At 43.2% G+C, this 24,827-nt stretch overlaps 1 protein-coding gene across 3 annotated transcripts in view; it reads right to left on the reverse strand.

Moving 5' to 3' along the window:
• Window positions 1–263: 263 nt before the first annotated feature.
• The window catches only part of CAMSAP1 (calmodulin regulated spectrin associated protein 1), a 46,334-nt gene continuing 21,770 nt past the window's right edge, over window positions 264–24,827 (reverse strand). For all 3 annotated transcript variants that reach the window (XM_069943740.1, XM_069943739.1, XM_069943738.1), the window contains exons 4-18: window positions 23,920–24,081; window positions 22,806–22,886; window positions 17,618–17,759; window positions 13,374–13,513; window positions 13,189–13,285; window positions 12,388–12,556; window positions 11,618–11,709; window positions 10,527–10,611; window positions 7,544–9,890; window positions 5,853–5,989; window positions 2,122–2,336; window positions 1,712–1,814; window positions 1,505–1,620; window positions 1,078–1,196; window positions 264–646 (exon numbers count right to left, since the gene is read on the reverse strand). In XM_069943740.1, the coding sequence (XP_069799841.1) occupies window positions 344–646; window positions 1,078–1,196; window positions 1,505–1,620; window positions 1,712–1,814; window positions 2,122–2,336; window positions 5,853–5,989; window positions 7,544–9,890; window positions 10,527–10,611; window positions 11,618–11,709; window positions 12,388–12,556; window positions 13,189–13,285; window positions 13,374–13,513; window positions 17,618–17,759; window positions 22,806–22,886; window positions 23,920–24,081 (4,308 nt within the window). In that variant the 3' untranslated portion in view covers window positions 264–343. The remainder of the gene's footprint in view (window positions 647–1,077; window positions 1,197–1,504; window positions 1,621–1,711; window positions 1,815–2,121; window positions 2,337–5,852; window positions 5,990–7,543; window positions 9,891–10,526; window positions 10,612–11,617; window positions 11,710–12,387; window positions 12,557–13,188; window positions 13,286–13,373; window positions 13,514–17,617; window positions 17,760–22,805; window positions 22,887–23,919; window positions 24,082–24,827) is intronic.

The following is a 24,827-nucleotide window of genomic DNA, read 5'->3' on the forward strand; positions in this document are numbered from 1 at the left end:
CCAGGTTTTTCACAGCAGACATCGCCCGTTCATCTGTAGGGAAATGATGATGACAAAGGGGGGAAAAGTGGAAAGGGAAAAAAAGGGGGGGGGGGGGGGGGGGGGGGGGGGGGGGGGGCAAAATAATAAATGGGCAATGATTACGTACTCTGGGTGAGGAGAAACCTAGGGGGGGATTGTCTGTGTAAAACGCATTTTAAAACTTCCCTTTAGAAAAGAAAGAAAAGAATAAAACTGAAGAAGAAAAAGAAAAAAAGAAAACATTCAAAGTGCTGCACTGTTTATATCCACTGCAGGAAAGGCGTAAACATTTTCTCCTAAAAGCAGCGCCGGCAGCCGAGGGTCACTTGTACAGCGGATTCTTCTTTGGCAACGCGGGTCGCTTGGCTTGCCACAAGTGGTTATGGATAGTCAGTGCGTCGACGCTGACCGACATGGTTTTGGCGGGGATCACAGTAAACTGTTTTCTGTCCGAACTGTATTTGTAAAGTTTGTCGATCATTTTCTTAGTGATGGTTTTGGGGCCCGTTCCGGTCAGTTTACAGATTTCCTCAGAGTCTGGGTAATAAGAATAAAGTGCTCGAAACTGACAGCCGGCGTCACGGAACAGGATGATGTAGTGGTTGGAATCGCACTTTTCTAGTTCCTGTATTGGATGATGAGAAACAGAATATAATGTAAAATTTATAAATTGAATTTTAATCAGTGTCAACATGTGACTTTTCCCTATAAATTTAAGGCTACGTTCACATGTGTCCACTTTGGTTTATGAAGCAGAAATCTCTCGTTGAAACTGGATTTCTGGCTCCTATGTCAGCACATCTGGCAATTCAATAGGCAAAATCTGCGCCATTACAGTGCAGAACATGCTGTACTAATAAACATGCTGTGCATTATAACATATGCAGCTTGTCGATTATTTTGCACTGAACATGTATTAGGATACAATACCCTATTCACTTAACTGCAAAGGTTCTACAAATTCTGCCAGAACTAAAGCACAGACATGGCGCCAAAATCCTAACAAAATTCATCAACCTGGCCTTACAAGACGGACTTGTGAAATTCTACACTTACATCCAAGGTTGAGTTCTTCTGTGATTCGTTCACCTTCCCAGCAAGGCAGCAGTGGGAAATAGCGTTGTGTATTATTGGTTTGTTTGACTTGCTGCTGGGCTCTTTATACAGTTTTGGACCTTTAATGAAAACAAAGTTGTCACCGTTATCACATAAAACACAGCATAAAGAGTGACACAATTTTTCATATACAAGTAGTAATTTTAGAGCCAAGGAAGAGTAGGAAATAGACACTTCAATGTTTATAAAGCATCGCTGAATGTACGAGACTATTATAGACACTAAAAAAATTTATTTGTAGTGTGGCAAGGGTGAAAGAGGGAAGAGTCAAGCAATCTGCAACTTGTATATGTCTATATACATGCAATAACTAACTATAACATATAGCATTTAACCAGATAAGAAATAAGCCAAACTCTTAATAAACCTGAATATTCTGCCACTGATGCAACAGAAGATGCAGTGGATGCGTTCTCCCAATCCCGTTCTGCTGTCCTGCTTTGGTGTCTGCTTGCCACAGACAGCATTTCCACAGAGTCCACCCTGTAGTCACGGAAAGTAAATCTCGTGTTAGTAACAATAATATTATAGAAAGAACTGGTGTCTCTGCATAAAACACCTGCAAAGCATATACCTGTGTGACGGTGTCCCACCAGAATGGACACTTTCAGCCTCTGTAGTTGCACCGGATGCCAAAGAGAGACTGGAACCAGACTGTGCACTGCTCAAGTTATCCGCTGCCCAAACAAAGACACAATCATACAGTTAAAGATGTAAGTTTCCATGAAAACCGAGCCTACACTCAGCCACACTTAGTAAGGGCTTGCTTCTGCCCACACTGACAGGGTAATGGAAGCAGACATCCAGTTTTGGGCTCAGTTACATCTATACACGATCCCTCATATTAAAAACCCCAGAAACCATCACCAACTTTATACAAAAAGCCAGAAGAGATCCCAGCAAAGTACAAAAACGAGGAAAATGTTTTCCTACTTTTCCCGTCCGTTTTTACGGCCAGTGACCCACTTTATAAGACACACATACGTGTAGAGGAGTATTTAGTTCCTGAGTCACTGTAGGATTCCTCTCTGTGGACAGACTTGGGCCGAGTTTTCTTAGGTTTCGGCTTGGGCTTGGGCCTTCCTAGTCCTTGCTCCTCTAAGATTTGTTGTTGCTTCCTTCGGAGATATTCTTGTTTGATGAGTTCCCTTCTTGCCTTTTCTTCGTCCTTCCGTATACGATCTTCCTCAGCTTTACGACTAAAATGGAAATGATAAATTTGGCTTCTTACTATACATGAAATATGCACAAATTTAGCAAGGAGTTTCCTTAACCCGTTAGTGACCACTAATACGCCTTTATCCAACATGAAAAATAAATTGTTACATCAAAAAAATACATATGATTGGTATTTGCGCGTCCATAACGACCCAAGCTATAAAATGCTATCATTCATACCGAACGGTTCACGCTGTAAAAAATATTAAAAAAAAAAAAAAACAGAAAAACAAAAAAAGAGATCATATATGTGTGTGAAAATTGGCATCAATAAAAAAAAACTATACATCATACAAAACATGATCCCATCCCACAAACAGCCGTGTCACAAGGAAAATACAAACGCTATGAATCTTGCAATGTGGCAACAGTTTTTGTTTTGTTTTTTCAAGAAAATAGTTTCTACTGTGCCAAAGTGGTAATAGTTAACATAAAAACTGCAAATTTGGAGTCGCTGTAATTGTAGTGACCCAGAGAATACATTATACTATATTATTTTTTACCGGATGCTGAATAGTGTAAGTTTAATATTAAAAATAAATAAATGAATAAATTTTTTCTATTATTCCTCCAAGAAAAGAGTTAATAAAAACAACCAATAAGCTTTATGAACCTGAAAAAGGCCGCAAAAAACAAGACCTCATATGGCTATGTGGGCAAAAAAACAAACAAACAAGGGTATGACTCTTGGATGGCGGCAATGAAAAAGTATGTAAATGGCTTGGTCATTAAGGCCCAAAATAGTCCGGTCACTAAGGGGTTAACAGCAAAAAATGCAGTGAATGACATCTACTTACTTTTCCCATTCCACCGCCAATGCTGGATTCCGGGCCGTCCACTCTTTGCCGCTGTCAGCAATTTCAAAACATATGGTGACACGCCATTCAGCATAGGCTCCATACTAGCTGAGCTTCCATTTCCGAAGAAAACAGCGCATGTTTTGAAATCGCTGTCAGCGGCAGAGAGTGGGGCAGCCCAAACCCCTTGGAAGCAGTGGCGGAAAAGCGCAGACAAATATATATCACATCCCCTGCAGCATAGTTAAAGGGGTATTCCACTCAAACATAACTTTTCATATGTTGCTGCCCATAACAAAACTAACAATTCCTTCCATACTTGTTATTATCTATTCAGTCTCCTTCTCCCAGTTCTGAGCTGCTGCTTTCTGCTGAAAACACAAAAATCTGAGTGTTAGCTTTTGTCTTTGTCTCCCCCTCCTTCTCGCTTCCTTCTGAGACAACTGATGTAAACAAGTCCCTGTCGGCAACTTTGTGATGCTGGAAGAGTTACTCACAGTTCACCAGTAACTTGACCGCAGATAAACCCTTCCAGCATTAAAGCCCTCTTACACAGAGTGATAATCTGCCAAATCAGGCCAATTCGGCAGATTATCACTCTGTGTAAAGACAACGAGCAGCTGATAAAATGATTGGCTGGTCACTGTTGTTCATCCCAGCTTAACAATGGCTGATGAATGTGTAAAAAAAATAAGCCTTATCCATACCTGTCCATGCTTCCCAGTGTTCTCCACGCCCACAGCCGCCGATGCAACTTCTGATCCGGTTTCTTAAGCGACAGGCTGCTCAGCCAATCACAGGCCACGGAGTTCCTGTCTGGGTCAGTGATTGGCCGAGTGGCCTCTCACTTCTGAGACCTGCTCAGAAGTTCCAGAGGGCAGAAGCGAGATGGACACTGGGGAGCGCAGAGAGGTATGGATAAGATATATAATTTTTTTTAAAACATTTTATCAGTTTTCAGAAAAAAAGTCAGTTCTTTGTAGGGTATATTCAATTCTACTGAAAGTCTGTATGTATACAATCTAGTGATGCACGATGCACCGAAATATCGATACTACTATTGATATTCAGGGGAAAAAAAGGTTTGGCACCGGGATTCTCTGGTATTCGATACCTAATGTCAGGCTGTGCAATAGCGATAGAGAGAACATAAAGAGTGAGTAGCTGAGCGCCTGCCAGTGTGTATCCCTTCCGCATCACCTGCTCGGCCCGCCCACCCCATGCTCACAGGAGCGCTAATTTCAAACCTTCATCTCCTGACTCACCAGCTCTATGCTGGACCCCGCACACCTCCTCACTATATGTCCCTTGCTGCACGATTATTGCAATGTGTAATAGGCTTACGTTAGTGATCGGCCATGTAACACTGCAATTACAAAAAAGCTACAAAGTTGCAGATACAGCCTGCCACGACCTGTTTACATCAGCCATCTCAGAAGGGAGAGGGGAGGGAGGAGACAAAGAGAAAAGCTCAAACACAGAAAGCAGCTCAGAACTGGGGGAAGGAGACTAAAAAGATAATAAGTATGGAATGAACTGTTAGAGTATGTTCACATTTTGTTTTTAGCACCACATCAGGGCCACGCGACCATGCTTTTGAGTCCTGCACAAAAGCAGTGTATATCCAGCAAATGAACAGAACGTAGTCACATAATGATTCCGTCCTGCTCATTCAAGTCAATGTGGCTGTCATGTGGCCGTCGGCCGCACGCCAGGCTGCACGTCAGCATTCTTTTTTCACAGATTCCTGGCATGTAGCCCGACGTGGGGCCAAAAACGAGATGTGAAAATACCCTTAGTCTCTCCATGGGCGGCAACATATGTTTGGGCAGAATACTCCTTTTAATAGAATTTTTTCCCGGACAACCCCTTTGAATAAAAATAGGATCATTAGGGTGCAAACACCCAGAACATGCAATGATCCAACTGTTCAGCAACCACAATACACTGTGAACAGATACAAAAGTTGGCTGCCTACTTGCTGGGGTACTGCAGCCACAGTTACTACTTAAGTAAATAGGGAGCGAGGCTACACTAATGCAGCACCCACCGCTACACTGAGTATGAGCCAAATGATATCCGAATCCATTATGAGTTAAGTGCCGATCACCTATTGATAGCTGCAGATGGTAGGAAATATTATAAGCTCCATCCTCGTGACTGGTTTCCTTTAGATCTTGTTTGCACACATAAAGCATGCTAAAAAAGTTTAACCGACAGCAAATCGGTCTGCATGAAAATGCCATCTGATCTATCAGCATCATGTTATAGAGCAGGAAGAGCTGAGCAGATTGATAAATAGAGGTTCAGTATAACTTGTCATGTATTGACTGAACTCTGAGCTTTTCAGGCAACGCTGATCCTATCACTGAGTGACACCGCCAACTGGACTCCTAAGAATAGAAACAGCAGGGATCTCAATCAATAAGTTACAAGTTAGGCTGAATCTTCTCCCACAAAGATCCCAATCTGCTTCAGCTTCTTCTGCTCTATAGCAGGATGCCAACAGATTAGATAGCAATTTTAAGGCAACAGGTTCCCTTTAAGAAGAGGCAATTGCTAAACAGGTAAAAGATGGGATGAACTAGAGTAGGGGAGGGCGGAGGTGGAAGGATAGAGTGAATAAAGGGTTGTCAGATCCTTAAAAAGGCAATTTTATCATTAGTTAAAGCCCAAAGCCCTTGTTCTGATCTGACTTACCGAGCTTCATCTCTCTTTAGCTCTACCTCTGCTTCTAGCTGCTGTTTTCTGAGCCGAGCTTCCTCCGCTTTCCTCTGCTGTTTCAGGAGAAAGGCTGCCCGCTTCTTAGCCAGCTCATCCTCTGCTTTCTGCTCATCCTGGAGGCATATAATCAGACAGTCATTATACAGGGCCCACATAAAGCCTTATCTTATTGCTCACATTACTGAAGCGGCTTATAACCAAAAGCAAAGAATTCAGGTTTAATTCCAGAATGGCAATTCTCATCTATCGTGTAGTTTGTGATATAAACGATACGTGTTTTTAAAATGTACCAAAGTCTAATGACTGAGTCCCAAGAACAAACTAGGGGGAGATTTATCAAACCGGTGTAAAGTAGAATTGTCTCAGTTGCCCCTAGCAACCAATCAGATTCCACTTTTCATTTCTGACAGATTCTTTCAAAAATGAAAGGTGGAATCTGATTGGTTGCTAGGGGCAACTGAGACAATTCTACTTTACACCGGTTTGATAAATCTCCTTCTAAGAGTTTTGATCCGTTCGGGCTGTGGTTTTCACACCTCGACCGATTGCTACAATAGAGGGATGTGCATAGCTGCGCACGGCTACTCCCTATTCCCCATAAGTCACTTTAGAGTCATATTAGGAGTTGGGACAGAACATGCTTAACATGGTCTTCTCCCAGCTCGTTCTAGTTATTGGTTGGGATCTGAGTGCCTGGACCCCCAGCCATTAAAACTTTTTGATATATCTGTAGAAAACGTTAAACTTTTTTTTAAAGCTCAGTGACCTTTTAAAGTCTATGGGGCAGATGCATTAAGGTCTGCGCCAGGCACAAAAAGGGAAAGAGTCGCAAATCTGTGCCTAACCCACCTTTGGGCACAAATTTTTAAACTTTTTTCTGTTTGCAGCCCATATGCCACGTGGGTGGAAAGGAGGCACGGTACATGGGGAGGCATGTCTTCCACCTGCAAGAAATGTATTAACATTTGCCCCTCAATTAGTCAACTATTTAGCAAAAAGTCGACACCAGCTCGAAGCCTCCAGCGGTGCAAACCCAGGGAAATATAAATAAGAGCTGCGCAAAGAAGCACATATCGATGCATCTGCCTCTTTGCGTGTAACTGGATTGTGGGCAATAACTTTTTATTATTGGATTCCGGTTTCCTATAAGAGTGCGGAATGAAATACAAATGCAGTGGAAACCATTCCTCCATTTCTCCCCCGATAGCAGCACAATGATGCCATGATTATCTGCAATATTATGTGGTTCCTGTGGGAGAAATGGAGGCGGTTTGGTACATGTCGAAAACCTAGCCTCATCATTAAAAGGATATTTTCACTGTTTAAACTGATAGCATATCATAACAATAAAATATCACTTCAAAATAGGTGGGGAGTTTATTCTCTGAGACCCCGAATGATCCAGAGAATGAGGAAACGAAGTGCTGGTAAAGCTCTGCAGACCCTTAACCATGTCTGCAGCACATCAACATTCAAGTGAATGAAGCCGGCTTTAGAAGGCATCCTTGTCAGATTGCCCGAAAGGCACCATGTGGTCACAGCTGTACCAACCATGTGATGCCTCTCAGTCAGGCAGGGAGTGGCATCACCTTATGGCACCGGCTGATATATATATATATATACACACACACACACGGACAAAACAATAATAATTAATGGCTACTTGCCTTGAAGAAAAACCCAACGCCAGACTTCTGATCTTCGCTTGTTGCATCCGTGGATTTTTCTGAATGATCCACTGTATCCTCTTCCTCTGGATCTTTCAGCTCAGAGAGATCCACTTCGATCAAGCTACTTTTGTTCTTCAGCCGCTCATCCATTGGAACGTTCTCTTTGCCCGATGTCTCCGAAGATCCCACACAAGCCACGCGTACGCCGTTCACAGAGTCTCTGTGCATTTGTTCAGAAAGAATATTTGCATCTTTGGAGTTGGATAGCACAAATGTCCTCTGGCTATTGTCCTCGTGCAGCCGGAAACTACCAGTGGACATATCCTGGGGACCATTCACTTGCTCTGCACCGTTCTCTACAATATCAGAGGGGGCGCAGGGTGATTTCAGGGGAGGAGCAGATTTTAAATGGGGTAAGGTTTCTATACTGTGGGTGGGTGTTATTACACGTGATGTTTTTTCCTTGGTGGTTTTATGTTCATATGTCCGTGAGAACCTGGAGCTACGACCCGGAACACTTCTCTTACGAGGTCCTGTCCCGGTTCCTGTTGGGGACAGGGGCTCCATAAACTGAACAGGAGGTTTTAGCTTATGTTCTTGGGTGCTATTTTTAAGATCTGGTATTACAGAGCCGGGTGCCTTCATGAGCAGCTCTTGCTGCTGTGATATTTTCAGTATGGCCTGTTGTAGCGTACTAATGGTTTCATTTAGCTTTTCAATGGACAAATTACACTCATTGACGTCTACCTCAGAGTCCGCTTCATCAGGAGTAACATCTGTGATTAGGTTGCACACGTCTACTTCTAAATCTGGCTCCTTGGGCTTCTGCTCGAACACTTCCTGAACCTTAGGTTCTTTGGAAACTTCGCTTTCCATGTCAGTTTTTTCAAGGTGCGTTTCTGCCCTAGAAGTGACTGCTTCAGCCTCCTCTAAGTTCTGCTTAGTGTAATCCTTAGGGAAATGTTCCGGCTTCAAAGGATGAGGTCTTTCATGTTTTCCTTTTTTGACAACATGCAAGAATGCAGCTTTGCCAAGTTTTAAGCGCTGCCGTGCAGACAGCGACTCCATTTTCTTCTTCTGGGCCTCGATAGCCCTCCGTTTCTCCTCCAGCTGCATGTGAAGTTGGACGAGTTCTGAAGCGAGGACGTTTGCGTGGTCTTTGCTCTGCCGTCCAGGACTCTGCTCCCTCCGCTGCTTCCAGGTGGTCAGCGGAGGAGGGCAGCACTCTGAACCATCTGGTGTGGTCTTCTGTGAGCTGCTTGTACTAGATTTTGTCTCATAACTATTCAGTCTTTGAAACTTTCTCTCTGCAAAGCTAGTCATTCGAATACTCCCACTAGCCATGGAGACACTGCTAATCTGGGAGATAGTACTGAGACATGGACTGGAGCGGCCACTGGCGTCATCCTTGTCATCATTCTCCTTTACTTTCATATCCTCCTGCAGTTTAGCAGACTCTTCTTCACCTACGTATTTACACCCTGGGAGGGAAGGGGGTAAGTCCTGTTCACAATCCTCGAGATCCAGATTGTCAGAATCAGAATCATTTCTTAATACTGTCCAAGTGCTTTCTGGATCTTGTTCTTCCTCTACTAGATGATGTACAGGCTTTTCTTCCTCAGTAGTTTCTGCTTTAGAATCATGAAGGAAAAACCCACCACTGAGCTGCTCCGATGGATCAACACTACTGGTCGCAAGTGGTCTAAACGTACGATTACCGTTTGCCAAGGAGTGCTGCAGGGGATCCAATCTAGAGGAATCTGCAGCGGGTAAGTCAGAGCTACAGACCGGGGTAAACGTTCTGTTCAGATCCCGTCCGGCGTGATTAGTGGTTATTTTCCTCCGTGGAAAAGACTGTGAAGCCTCATTCTGCCGCCTGGAAGCGAAGCTTCTCTGCTTGAGTTCACCATACTCCTCTCTTTTGGGAACAGTTTGCTTTTCTTTTGCTGGTCTGAGAACAGCAGGCATTAAAGGCTCTAAGAAGAAGCTCTCCGGCCTGCCGTCTACATCTGCAGATATTCTTCCTGCAGATCTTTCTGTGCCAGGTTGACTTGAGGCCCGGGATGAGATGCTTTGCACTTCCAGGTCTCCTTGACTTGAGGTTTCACCAACTTTTATAAATGCAACAAGTTCCTCTTCATCATCTTCTATATCAACATTTCCCAGAAGACTTCTGGAAGTGACATGTGTAGTGGAGTTCATGGGTTGGTTCTTAGGGGTTGCATTTATGATATTGGAAGCCAGACTGTCCTTACTTATAGACCGTGCTAGACTAATGCTATCACCAGACGTTGCATCAACATCATCAGCGCAGTGGAGGGCAAATGGAGGCTGGGAAAGTGGCCTGGAAGGAGAGAGAGAAGCAGCAATAAGAAATGGGTGTAATTTTTGTATGTTACTAACTAGATTATTGAGTTTCTTAAAAGAAAAGAGTTGAGTATTCAAGGAATCGGTGCCTGGATATGATTCACAAATACAGTAGAGCCAAGTATAAATTCCTTCAAATTACTCCAAGTATCCTTCACCATAAATGGCAATTTATAAATAGGAATTGGCATGTAGAATAAGCAGTCTAAAGCTGGCTGGGGAGAAATTGTGGGAGAATAAAGTTTGACTAGTTTGTTGCACTAGTTTCAACAAATGTCTGAAAAGTGCCAATGACAAGTCAGATGTTTTGGATTGGTGGGAGTATTTGTACCGAGACCCCACTGATTGCTGGAACAAAGAGATAGATCCGCTTTGTTAGGATGGCTATAGTGCTCACAGAAAGCCTATGCCTGACACTGCAACAAAGCTGCAGGGCGCTGTGCTCATGTGGGCATGTCTGCTCCTGCTTTCCAGCATAGAGGGTTTCAGAACATGGACCCCCGCTAACCAAAACTTCTCACGTCACTTTTACATAATACTGCATATATTACAATAGACAATTGAAAATATTTCAGGTTTTAGGACTAAAATATAGCCCAGGATATATACTAACCTTGGCTTTTTCTCTGCCCAAGCCATCACAGATGATCGAGGTGGAGCATCAGAGCGCGTCAACGAATTAGACCGATCTCTGTGACCTAAAAAGGCAGAGAAGTAGATAAAGACATGTGAAATATGAAACAGTTCTATAGACTATACATTTCATGAGAAGAGAAATCATTTTGTTTTGGGGGGACTCAACTCAAAATAATGTGCTAAACTGTACTAATAGAGTGCTAGTAGGGTTTCTTGGTTTTATAAACTAAAAGTAAAAAGCCATTCTGACTGGTTGCACACAATGGACAATTGCTACCTATCTGCAAGGTGGGTCATAAACGTCTGATCACTGTGGACACCACTGCTATGAATTCCTCTAATCACGAAAATTGGGGTCTTGAGGGACACCACATACACACACACACACACACAATTTTCCCTTATTGCTTAAAGAGACTCTGTTTCATACTGTCTTATCTCAGGGTAGCACAAACTAGTGACAGAGAAGCTGAACAAAATGATGTATCACTGACATTGTTCTGTTCAGCTAATTCAGAGATAGCTCTCCAAATATAAACATGGACAATAAGTAGTAATCCTCTCCATTATGTGTGTGAGCTCCATAGTCCTGGACTTTTATGGGCACCAGCAAACTCCGCCCATCAGCTGCTGATTGGCAGTTATCTATCCATATCTACAGAGATATGCAGCCGTAAAACAATCTATACGGCTGCTCCAAAGATGCGATCAGCTGGCGATCGGGTGTTCTCCCACTCCTTGGCTGATCCCTGACACAAAGAACGATTATCATCGGAATGAGCATTTCTAGCAACACTCTTTGCTGATAATTGGTAAAAGGCCCCTTAGTGATGTAGACGCAGATCACAGCAATGTATAACTTATGATGTTCTGTTCATCCATTTTCCTGATATTCCAATGAACATCGATGACACTGAGCACTGTACAATAGTCTTCATTGTGTATGAGTACGTGCTCCGTAGTCTTTGATTTGTATTGCCAATTCCAGTAAGCACTGCTGGTTTCTAAAGTTGGAAATAAAAAATAAAGAAATGGTCGTTGTGCAAAATAAAACAATCACATACTTACTGGGGCTATCATCGGACTGTACTGTCTTCTGTTGTTTTTGCCTTAGGGGCAGCAGAGGATGGGACGGGCTGAAGGCGGTGCTTCCTTTCCCACTGAATAATGATTAATAAAATGTTAATTATGGGTCTGGTGTAATCGTGGAGGAAAGCAGAACGAACACACAGCACAGACTCGGATTAAATCACAAGAGGACAGATGTAATTAAATATCATTAACCCAGAACAGAACTTCAATTAAAACATATCTTCTGCTTTTTGATTTATCCCTGATTAAAACAAAGCTAGAAGTGATATATGTGTCCTTCTCCCTCTGCTAATATAGTATAGTAGGTACACCCATCAGAAAAAAAACGTCTATGTTCTAGTATAATATAAGCAACCACTTCAGTGGTTATTATTAATTATATACACTATGCCCAACTGAATAAGGGCACGCAAACTTAAAAAATATTATAATGTTTTTTTTAACACCAACCAAAAGCCCTCTTTAATAGTTCCTATTAGGAGATTATATTATATATAATTGGACATTATAATGAGGTGGTCTCTTGCCAAAATAAACTCCCATTAGGTCACACTATGATATGTAATGCCACATTTCTCCTGCTGTGGTGAACGTGCAGCCACCCAACAGGTTCACTCAGAAAAAGGATTGTCCAGGTATGACTCACTATGAATTATCAGTTGTTAGGTGGGTTTTCAACAATATATTTTTTATATATATATTTTTATATAATATATATTTATTTATTTATATTAATTATTACTCACTTCTCCACTTCTTCAGGTTGCAAATAATTTCTGCTGCCGGAGTCTGACATGTTGTGAGCCAAGGAATGGGAGTCCGCTGTGCTTGCGGGGCTCGCCATAAAACTCCGCTTTGTTGCATTGGAAATTGGAATCTGGGGGCGACTGTTTTTATGCGGCAATACTGCTTTTGCTGTGTAAGTTGACAAAAAGAAACAAAAATAATAATGGTCAAACATCGTAGAGTTTACAAATTAAGAAAGACAACTGAGAATGCCCTAATAAAAACATGATTTTTTTAGTTGTATCATTCCCTCACATTTATAAATATATTTAAAGTACACCTGTCAAAGAAACAAATAAATTAATCGTGTTGATCAGTCAGGGTCCGAGCGTTCAGACCCTGACCAACCAGGAGAACAAGCTGTGAAGTTACTCTAGACGGACTTATAATGTAGGTCTATGGGGGCAGAGAGAGGGACGCGCTGCTCTCCCTGCTCACGCTACAGGTCTGAACACACAGACTCCATCTTTCACATGACCCTAGGACATGTCAAAAGTTTTTCTTGCTGTTGTTTTTTTTTAGTGACAGGTATGCTTTAATGACTTAACATGTTTAATATAGATAACATTTAAATCACTGAATATCAAAGAGTTTCTTACATTTCTAATATACGATGTGAGGCGATTCCTTGCGTTCAAAACACTGACGTCAGTGAAAAGAAACAAGTTGATCAAGTACTGATGTATGAGTACAACCTCTCTTTCTTGTTAAGTATTATGCAGCAATGTTAAGTTAGATAGGACAACTGCCATCAATCATACCTTCTTTAGGCTCCTGTGTATCTCTGGGCTGAACAAAGTCAGGCTTCACATTTTCAAACCACCAGAAAAGCTCAGCGATAAAAACCATTATATTTGGCTGGGGAAAAAAGACAAACAAAAAGATCAACAAGTACTCCATAAGATATGTCCCTGGCTATATCTATGCATCATATGCTTCATCCTACCTTCAGGACTAGTGAGGCATATAACATGTCCTCTAAGGTCAAATAAAAACACTTATTTAGATATTCGCTGGAGAACTCCTTCAGAAGCTGGATGTTATACAGGCTGTCAGCGATTGATGGCACTTCCTTTAAACAGATGTCTGTGGGAGAGAGAACAGCGTGTCAGAGGACTGCAGAACAGAGTTAACCCTACAAGGAAAATCATTTTCACGTCTGAAGCTGGCCATGTATAATACACAGCTGCTGACTGAATGAACTGCATGTATCCTGTGGGGAAAAACAATGAATAAGGATGATGTTACCGGGTCTCTGCTCTAACAGAAAGACAATCCGAGCAGGGGACCCACTCTAGGACATCTGTATGCTGTAAGGGGCTGGCTTCATAGGACAGTCTGTTTATATTAGGTAACAGAAGACATAACTACAATGAATAAAACCAAATCAAGATCCATCAACAGCAGCTAGTCTGCAATTTGTTTTATGAAAATGCAATCATACAGGCTGTGTACTAATGTAGAGGGAAAACCTAGCTCATACAGCACACAGTAGAAGCGATATTAAAGGGGAATTACATCCTTTAGTAAGAAGTATGCTGGTGAGGGTGGGGGCCTACTTACCTAGCCCTGCGTCCCCTGCAGCTCCTTTTAAGCTCCCTCCAATCCCCCCATTATCTTCTTCCCAATTGTGAAACAAGAATGTGAAGCAGGACCTTGCAGTTCTGGCTATCACTAGCCGAGACAGCACACTGCAGTGGCCAGTGACTCGCTGAGTGGGCAAGTCAGACAAAGCCAGGGGACTGGGCTAGGTAAGCATGGCATACTTTCCTTTATTTACCCGCGCAAAATATATATATATGTAAATGGTAGAGACACTTTTTTTTTTTTTTAATTCCTGCTTAGTACTTGATGTACATCATGGGTCTCAAACTCAATTTACCCGGGGGCCGCTGGAGGTAGAGTCTGGGTGAGGCTGGGCCGCATCAGGTTCTCCACAAGAAGGGGACTGGGGGGTGACACAGGGGACTGGGGGGAGCTGGGGGGTGACAGAGGGGACTGGGGGGAGCAGGGGGGTGACACAGGGGACTGGGGGTGACAGAGGGGACTGGGGGTCTCTGAGAGGGGACTGGGGGTGACACAGGGGACTGGGGGGAGCAGGGGTGACAGAGGGGAGCTGGGGGGAGCAGGGGATGACAGAGGGGAGCTGGGGGGTGACACAGGGGACTGGGGGGAGCAGGGAGGTGACACAGGGGACTGGGGGTGACAAAGGGGACTGGGGGTCTCTGAGAGGGGACTGGGGGGAGCAGGGGGTGACAGGGAACTGGGGGGAGCAGGGGGTGACACAGGGGACTGGGGGTCTCTGAGAGGGGACTGGGGGGTGACACAGGGGACTGGGGGTGACACAGGGGACTGGGAGTCTCTGAGAGGGGACTGGGGGGGTGACACAGGGGACTGGGGGTGACAAAGGGGACTGGGGGTCTCTGAGAGGGGACTGGGGGGAGCAGGGGGTGACAGAGAACTGGGGGGAGCAGGGGGTGACACAGGGGACTGGGGGTCTCTGAGAAGGGACTGGGGGTGACACAGGGGACTGGGGGTGACACAGGGGACTGGGAGTCTCTGAGAGGGGACTGGGGGGGTGAGACAGGGGACTGGGGGAGCTGGGGGTCACTGAGAAGGGACTGGGGGAGCTGAGCACACACCCCTCCTCCTCCTCTCACCCCCGGCACCGGCGCTCTCCTCTCAGCCGCACATGCAGCTCCTCGATCTCTGGAGGAGGAGGCCGCGGGGACTGCAGGGTGAGGTGATAGCATCGCTGCAAGTCCTGGGGCTGTAAAGCAGGATCGGGGGTCTGCACTGCATCCCCCATCCTGCTGAACAGCCCCAGGACTTGCAGCGATGCAATCACCTTTCAGTCCCCGTGGCCTCCTCCTCCAGAGACCGGGGAGCTGCATGTGCGGCAGGGACGCTAGGGGGCGGCGGCTCTGCTAGGCGGCTGTAGGCCCCCGCAACGCTCACCTGCCCCGCACCGCCGCCGCACACCTCTCCTCCCACCACCGCCGCCGCCGCCGCCCACCTCTCCGTCGTCTTCGGGAGGCCGGCCGAACAGCTGCAGCCGTCTCTGATGCCGGCCCCCCACTGCTGCGTCATCAGCTGCTCAGCCGTGATTGGCTGAGCACAAAGTTAAGCTCAGCCAATCGCGGCTGAGCAGCTGATGAGGGCCGCACTTACAGGAAAGCTACCATTGAGATGGGGGCCGCAAACTAGTGTCCCGAGGGCCGCAGTTGGCCCGCGGGCCGCGAGTTTGAGACCCCTGATGTACATTGTCTTTTCTCTTCATTGGTTTAAAGCAGAATTCCACCAGACATTGGTGAAAAGATAAATATTATATATACACACACACACACACAATGGCACCTTGGTTTAAGAGTAACTTGGATTAAGAGTGCTTTGTAAGAAGAGCTCACAGTTTTTCAAAATTGTAACTTGAATTAAGAGCATTGCTTTGGTTTAAGAGCTCCCTGTACTGGGTGGGAGGGGGAGTGGAGGAGGGGCATGGTCTGCATAGCGGGGTCTACAGCTCTGTACTATGACCCAGGAAGACTCCCTCACCTTCCATATCATAGCAGATCGACTTCAGGCTGGGGCTTGCATCAGAGGACTGGACTGTGGAGGTAATCTCTTCATAGCTGTACTCCCCCTCTCTGCCTAGACAAAGTGTGCTGCATTTATGTGCCCACATTTACCCTGCTCATTCCTTCATGCTCCCTGCAGTCTCTATCAGCCCTTGTGTTTCCCATACTCTCCATTCCTGCTATAATGTGCCTGCAGTCACACTCGGCCATTCACACTGCTGTAAAGAGGTTTCTGCAACTGTCCTCCTGCACAGCTCTGTGATTCTCACTTCCTGATTGGTCCATGCTGAACACACACACCCCTTTCCCATTGCTGCCATGTGACCACACAGACCGCTGTCCACCCTTTTTTCTACGCTACTGCATTACGGGGATCTGCAGGTCCATCCTGTATCTACAAAATGCTGCTGTTTTTTCAGGTTTATGCTCTTACTATACATTATACACCACATGCTGATTGCTATACTGTACAGTAACTTATAATATAACATATTCAAGAGTTTCTGAATGTTTCATTAGTTTTACATGTTATTCAAAATAAAAAATAATTTTTTGGGGGTGGAACCTATTTTTTCAATGATTTCTTATGGGGAAATTTGCTTTGGTTTAGGAGTGATTTGGATTACAAGCACAGTCCCATAATGAATTATGCTCGTAATTCAAGGCACCACTGAGTGTGTGTGTGTGTATATATATATGTCATATATAAATATATAAATATATATATATATATATATATATATATATATATATATATATATATATATATATATATATATATATTATTTTTTTTTTTTTTTTTTTTTTTTTATTTATTTATTTTTTGGGGGGGGGGAGGATAATTAAAGAAACATGTCTTTACCATTAAGAGCAATGGTCTACAGGTATTCTCTTCTAACAAACAATAGCATGTAAGAGTCAGACTCTCAACAGATTTCCACTTTAAGGACATGTTCACAACGTAAGTTCCGCAGTAATCATGGCCATTGTTGTAACAGCCATGATTAGTACGGAACATACGTTGTGCTGCAGGCTAAGGGAATCCTGGCCGGAGTGTATACACTCCGGCCGGGATAGCTAGCAGCACCGCAAGAACTCCGCAGTGGGGAGTTCTGATGTGGGCGCGCATGGAAGCGCCCGCATCAGAACTCAGTGGCGCTAAAGATCATCAGGCCGGTCTCATACAGCGTCTGAACATTGCCTAAGGATAGTTCCCTAACATCCGTTCCTTTACAATGTAAAATGATGAAAAACCCCTAGTATTTAACAATAAAGGAAATCAGGATGTCTACAAAGTTTGGCTAAAAGGATAAGGGGAAGTATCAGGTGTCACTTACAGGACGTGTACCTACATACATGTAAAATCCTGAGAAGAGCTTCTCTGTTTAGTACTTAAAAGTTGAATATGCCAGCAAGTTGCAACAACAGCAAAGATGCTATCCTGTCACAGTAATGCAACTTTACATTTATTCAAGGGAAAACAAAGCTGCAGTAACGCCTAAAGGCTGCCCCACATCTAAACGTCTAACAGGTATATCAGACGAGAAAATAACAGCAGGTGAACCAAACATCTGTCAACAATCTGACATCTTGTTCTTTGAAGGACACAGCATACCATCCAACTTCATCAGCTCTGGGCAGTAAAAATGGATAACAGTCAGCAGGGCGGCGCCGTCGCTGATATCCTTCATTAGGTCTTCTAGCAATGGGAAGAAGGGGAGCTGTCTATTTGATGGGTGATCACGGCGGTATCGCACCTAAAACGGAAAAGATCAAGCATTACCACAAAGGTTCGAAAGCATAATAACTTGTCCTGTACCACAATCAAGTGAACTAAAAAAAAACATAACAAAAACTTTACATGTTAAACGACTAAAACTAAAAAAAGGTACAGAAGCGGGTGGACTGCGTTACTAGTGATGGCAAAGTATCAAATATCCACACTGTAAGAACGCTACATTAAGAACCACACTATGAACACAACAGGCAGGAGGAAACTGAACACTATACAAGATCGCACTCCGGAAAGAAGTCACAGGACAGGGAAAGATCTTGGGGGCTTCGTTACAAGGATTTTTGTTTATGATCTTTATTAAAATAAAAAAGGTAAAGGTTGTGTATGGCACAGGTGAGGCTGTTGTAGAACTACAATTCCCATCATGCCTGGACAGCCAAAGCTAAAGCTTTGAGAATTGTAATTTTACAACAGCTGGATGTTGTCCGCACAGTCAGCAGATTGCTTAGGGAGGGTTAGGGAGTCCGGCTTTCCTAAGCTAGTAATTCTGAGAAAGTGGTATACATTATTACAGTATAGAATTACATGGAGTCAACGCAATACATGATAGGGGGTACACCAGGCCAGGAGCTGCTCTTTGTACGTGCTCTTGGCTCTGCCCTTTCCTATCTGACAACCATCCAAATGGGACTTAAGAAACATAGTTATGAAGGCTGGTCTTATAATATAACAATAACATCATTTAACTTGGTAGGAAAAAGATGTATTTTAACTGGTGTCTGAAAGTTATACAGATTTTTAATTTACTTCTATTTCCCAAAAACTCAAGTCTTCCAGTACTAATCAGCTGCTGTATGTCCTGCAGAAAGTAATGTATTCTTTCCAGTCTGACGCAGTACTCTCTGCTGCCACCTCTGTCCATGTCAGGAACTGTCAAAGCAGGAAAAGTCACTGTATTAGACTGGAAAGAATACACCACTTCCTGCAGGACATACAGCAGCTGATAAGTACTGAGAGATTTTTAAATAGAAGTAATCAGGAAAAAGACTTAAATCGATATAGTCTGAAGGGAAGAAGGGAAAGGGGGGACATAATCAAAACCTTTAAAGGGAATCTGTCAGCACCTGGGCCCTACCCAAGATGCTGACAGTGTGCTTTAGTTGTCAGGCCCCCAGAGAGCATGATGTGTTTTTTGATAATTTGTCCGTGCAGTTGGTTATGCACAGTCTCACATCTCCTACTGTAATGAAGAGCCAAGGAGGAGTTGTGCCTCAGCAATTGTGCCACACTCTAGTACACCTCAGCACAGCTTCCTCCTCCCTCTCTTTCATGAATAATCAATGCTGCCCAGCCTCCTGCTCGCTCAGCTGTCAGTCAGTATCTGCCTACAGAGGACTGATCTGCAATCAGAGACACTGGCTGACAGTTGAGCAAGCAGGAGGCCGGGCAGCATTGATTATTCGTGAAGAAGAGAGAGGAGAAAGCAGTGCTGAGGTGTACTAGAGTGCGGCACAAACATTGAAAACTCCTCTTTGACTCTTCATTACAAGAGGAGCACGGAGATTGTGCATAATTCACTGCACAGACAAATTAACAAAATCCACCATGCTCACAAGGGCACTGTAAGCACCTCGGATAGGGCCCGACGCTGACAGATTCCCGTAAAATATGTTGAAGGACTAAATAAGGTTCAGGAGGGAAGAAACTGAAAACAAGAACAAGGGGAAACTATTATTTTACTGAAAATATAGTAGATAATTGGAACAAACTTACGGCAGATGTGGTTGGTAAATCTACAATAACTGAATGTAAACCTGCCTGGGATAAACCTATATCCATCCTAAGATAATAGGGAAATACCTTAAGGGCAGACTAGAGACCAGGGGGCTTTTCCTGCCGACAATCTTCTAAGTTTCTCTGTAATTTACAAATCTGTATAACTCTAAACACCAGCTGATTTATTTTCTCTGGAGTACCACTTTAAATTTAATAAAGATCATTGTGAAGAAAAAAATATTTGTAACACTCCCACAAAATACTTTTATGAAGGATCTCTATCCATTCCTCTACCAATATGTGCGAGTATAACATCATAAAATGCAGGGGAGACAGGCAATTCTAGTTCTATAGAGTTCCCATAGGTCATCCTATATCATGATATTATGAGTTAGTGAGCTGGCATTGACAGGAGAGTAAAGATACTGAAAATGTCCATTCTGGGGGTAAACATTTTCAGGGTTAAAAAGTTTTAGCATCTTAGCAAAAAAAAAAAAAAAAAAAAAAAAAAAAAAGAAGAAGGGGGAGAAGAGTGTAGCCGATCATGCTCCCCACAAGTCAGGTCTGCTAGATAGGAGAAGGTTATGTATATAGTGTATATACTATACCACGCGTGCATACTCCACAGGTTCCTGCATGCAATGCGCTAGTGCATGCATTAGATCAGGCTTACAGACACAGATGGAACAGAAAGAACAAAACTGTTAATGCACAAATGATGGTTAGATGTGAGACAGTCACAGAGAAAGACAGACGGACAAAAGCACATGGATTATGGGCAATGCCAGGGTAGTTTCTCTTCCTTGTGTGGATATTATGTACGTATACGGCTACTTAACAAGATTGCCAGTAGGGTCTGGGCCGTTTAGTTTGTGTACACTTTATTTGAGGGGAGTGGGGGCTGCTTTGTCATTCTGTTTCCTGCTACTTGGAGGCAGATGTGGAGAGAGTATGGAGAAGCTGACTGCGATTACGCTACAATGAGAGAGTGTGCCATGGTTGGATGGATGAGTATTTACAGAGAGGGACTTCACTTACAGGTACTAACTTCCAATACCATTTTGAAGGAGACTTTTCAGGAGACAAGGAAAACAAGTTAGGCAGAAGAAAGGAAAGTCTTTCAGTTTAAGGTATAAAATGTTGCAATATACATAGTATTCAGTTCTAAGCCCTGTGTCCACAACTTTCCATTCTTTACCAAGTTTAGTTTAAACAGATGAGAAATCTGAGCATAAAAAACTACATTAAAGTGCACCTGTCACGATGGGCGCTTCAGGATTAGCGGCAAGATCCTCTACGTATCCAGACGTTCTGGAGCGCCCATCATGATAGGTACACTTTAAAGAGTACCTGTCATGACAAATCACTTTTGACAGGTTATCAGGCATGTGAAAAGTTATTGATCACAGCGGGTGTCACTGCTGACAGATCAGGAGATATAGCTGGGGAGAGGGCCCAGTGACTGATGACACGTCAAAAGTTATTTTTCATGACAGGTACACTTTAAAAGGGGTATTCCAATGTGGAAGTTTTATTTTTTTAATGTGCTCTGCTTGACAGTAACACATATACCCATACATCTGCCATCTGCACTTGCACTGCCCACTCGGTGGCTGAGGTAGGAGGGTAATCCTATGTCTTACTGCCAGGATGAACACAACTATATAAAATAAAAAATAAAAAAAAAGTGGGAATACCCCCTTTAAGGAGAAAGTCATTGCGTCACCAGTATAAAAATATGTAGACATAACCTGCTTTGACTGGCCTCTATTGTCATCTTTAGTAACTGAACAATACCCCTGAAGTCCGCCAAAGGGAAAGGAAGCATTACACAATCCCGAGACCAATGGGCAGTTCATGTAATGAAAAGATGTGTTGGGTGCTCCAAAACGGGTGACGTTCTTAGTTGGAACTCTCTACTGTTCTTAAAGAAGGGACTATACGATGACTCTCTCTAAAGCGCAACTGTAAACTTTGGCTGTCCATGCATGATGGAGATAGCCACCCAGCAGTGTGTCTTACCTCGCTATCCCCTCGGCTGAGAACAGACTGCTTATATATGGGGGAGTTGGCAAAGATATCAAGCAGCTAAATTAGTGTTTGGCCAACAGGTGTTCGAAGTGTATGCCCAGCTCTAGGTTGTGTCCACACATTGCAGTTTCATTGCGTTACTGCATCATTTAATTGCAGTACCAAATAATTTTTGTAACGATGCTGCAGTATTGTGACAGAACTGAAATAAAACTCCAACGTGTGTGAACATAGCCTTACTGCCATACCTCCAACAAAAATTTCTGATTCAGAATGCAATGTGTGCATTAAGTTATATTAGAAGCAGGAATTAAAAAGCACAATTCCCAGATTAGCACATGTTTCTCTTTGGTTAACAGGACAGAATTGCTCGTGAGTGCAGGAAATGATGCAGAGGTTATAACATAAGACATTACTAAATACTGTACAACCAGATCAAAACATTCTTACATTTTATAAACTAGATGTGACATATGGAGTAGAGATGAGCGAACTACAGCAAGTTCAGGTCTGTGACACCCCTAAGGCTGCATCTATCTTTTCCAGCCACTGGGAATCAAATGCTTAGCGTTCAGGATTTCGCGACCACAAACTTACTGTAGTTTGGCTCATCAATACCATGGAGCTACAAATACATTGTAGTGTAATATTATTAGCAATTTCAGGAATGGAGTCACCCCATAATAAATTACCTGGGAGCTCAAGACTGTGGCACAACTGCTGTCAGTATACTGTCTTTCTGTAGTGCGGACTGACGCAAGTTATATAAGTATCTGGGACTACAAGATTAATATCCTTAGGATAGGCTACTGGTGTCTGACTGGGGGAAGGGAATTAGCGCAGCTTCATTGTCACACAGGTAGAGAAGCTCATCTATACCAGCAGCTATGGTGACTCATTCTGCTTCTATCACACATTTACAGACACAGGAGGGCACGCTATGGACAATCTGTATGTGCACAGGTGACCCTTCTGCACACAGGCGGCTACTTCTAGTGATACAAAGCCAGCCTTTGCATTACTAACAACTATGCTAATCCAGTAAGGGGTATATCAGAAGACTGAACCCAGTCCTGATTGTTGCATATGTAAAAAAATATATATGAATACTTCTATAATTCCAACTAGCAATACAGCAAGCAAACCTCAACTCCAAAAGTCTGTAGAGTGTGTACTTAGTCCACAGTACCATAACTGTCAGCTAGGGAGCAGCTGTTCTGTGCATGACACAAGGACATACTAAAAGCCTGAGCATTAATACCTTTTGATGACTTGGGCTCTCGATTATCTGCTGTTTTAACCTGTGCTCTTTCTCCAGGATCTCTCTCATTTTCATGTTTACCTGAAATGTAATACCATGAATATATTATGCGTCAAAGTATATAGTGGTTTGTTTGGAGAACTAGTGACAAACCTTAATACAAAATTGTGTTTAATTAAATTATTATTATTAAAAAATATATATTTATCATAATTATGACTAGACTAAAAGCCCTTTCACACTGGCCCATTATAGGCAATCAGTGTTCCTAGAAAACCTAATTCGGCGATCGGCCCAGGAGCAGGAAAACGATCGCTCATCAGCTGATTGGATCTTTTGACCGGTGGTAAAATCTATTGTTTTTGGCCGCACATCTCTCTGTATAAACAGGGTACATGCGGCCGCTAACACTGGGCCCAAGGGCTGTAAACGCACTGCTAACAAACGCAGATCTTAGTGATCGACACTCGACCGCAGCCGCGGACGGCTGAACATGGCTACGTGTAAAAGGAACAATACACTAAAAGCCCGAACATTGTGTGGGTCTTCCTCCTGCAAACAAAACAGCTCTGACCTATTGAAGCATAAACTTCACAAGAATCTATACTTTCTATGCATTGAGTTGTAACTCAATCCATTTGTGAGCAAGTACGGGGCATTATCCTGCGAAAGGAGGCAACCACTATTGGGAAATACCACTGCCCATTATACAATGCTTAGCAAAGTGGTAGGTGCCACAGCAACATTCACATGGATGCCAGAACCCAAACACACAGTGCCCATTACTCTGGCATCTCCACTGGCATGCCTTTTGCCCATGGTGCAATCTCTTCCTTCTTTCATGAGCCCTTAGGCTGGCCGATACTTGGGATTGGGTCTTTAGAGCAGGCTTTATCGTTGTTGGTCACACATCTTCCTATGTAAACAAGAGATATGTGGCCAATCACGATAAAGAAACTGGCAACACACATATGTATTTTTAGTTTTGCAACAGCTGAAGGGACGAAGGTTCCCCATCCCTGCTGGAACATGGAAACAAGATGAAAACTTCTTGTTAAGCCCTGGGGGAAAAAAAACAATACCAACATTAAGTATAGTGCTGTTCAGACTCTACCTTATTGATCCAGAAAACCATGGCATCCTCAAGATCGTACGGCAGCTCTTTGGAGGCACTAAATGTAGAGAACCGCTTGACACTAGACACAACCTTTTCAATGCTCATCATTTCCACAGTGTACGCCATCATCAGCGCATCGATCATAGACATGTGTGCGCTCTGAAAAAGAAATACGAAGAAAACATGGTTAAATGGATTATGTGCCCTGAGCTTGAAAAATGTTTAACACTAAATAAAGAATCAGAGAGAACTTCTGAAAACTTTCCCCAAAGAGCAAAGACACTTTAACAACATATTTTATGACATTTTTAAAAATAGGAGGAAAAGTACAAAAACAAAAATTTGCTTGGTCCCTAAAGGGGTAGTTCTCTTTCAAATCAACTGGCGCCAGAGATTTGTAATTTATTTCTATTAAAAAAATCTCAAGTCTTCCAGTAATTATCAGCTGTTGTATGTCCTGCAAGAAGTGGTATATTCTGTCCAGTCTGACACAGTGTTCTCTGCTGCCATCTCTGTCCATGTCAGGAACTGTCCAGAGCAGTAACACATCACTATAGAAAACCTCTCCTGCTCTCTAGACTGGAAAAAAATAGACCACTTCCTGCAGGACATACACCAGCTGATAAGTACTGGAAGACTTGAGATTTTTTTTTTATAGATGTAAATTACAGATATATAACTTTCTGGCACCAGTTGATTTGAAAGAATTCTTTTTTGCTCAACTACCTCTTTAAGCTGCTAAAGAGGACCCAATATACCATTCTTTACAATGATAAAATTTACAGTGGCAGGTAGGGAGGCCCCATTCACATGTTTCTAGGCTACATCAGACATACCCCAAAAATGTCAGGTAAACAGAGGCCTTAGAGCATGATCCCACTAATACCTAGTAATTATTATTCCAA

Source organism: Dendropsophus ebraccatus, chromosome 10 (genome assembly GCF_027789765.1).
Source record: "Dendropsophus ebraccatus isolate aDenEbr1 chromosome 10, aDenEbr1.pat, whole genome shotgun sequence".
Lineage (NCBI taxonomy): Eukaryota > Metazoa > Chordata > Amphibia > Anura > Hylidae > Dendropsophus > Dendropsophus ebraccatus.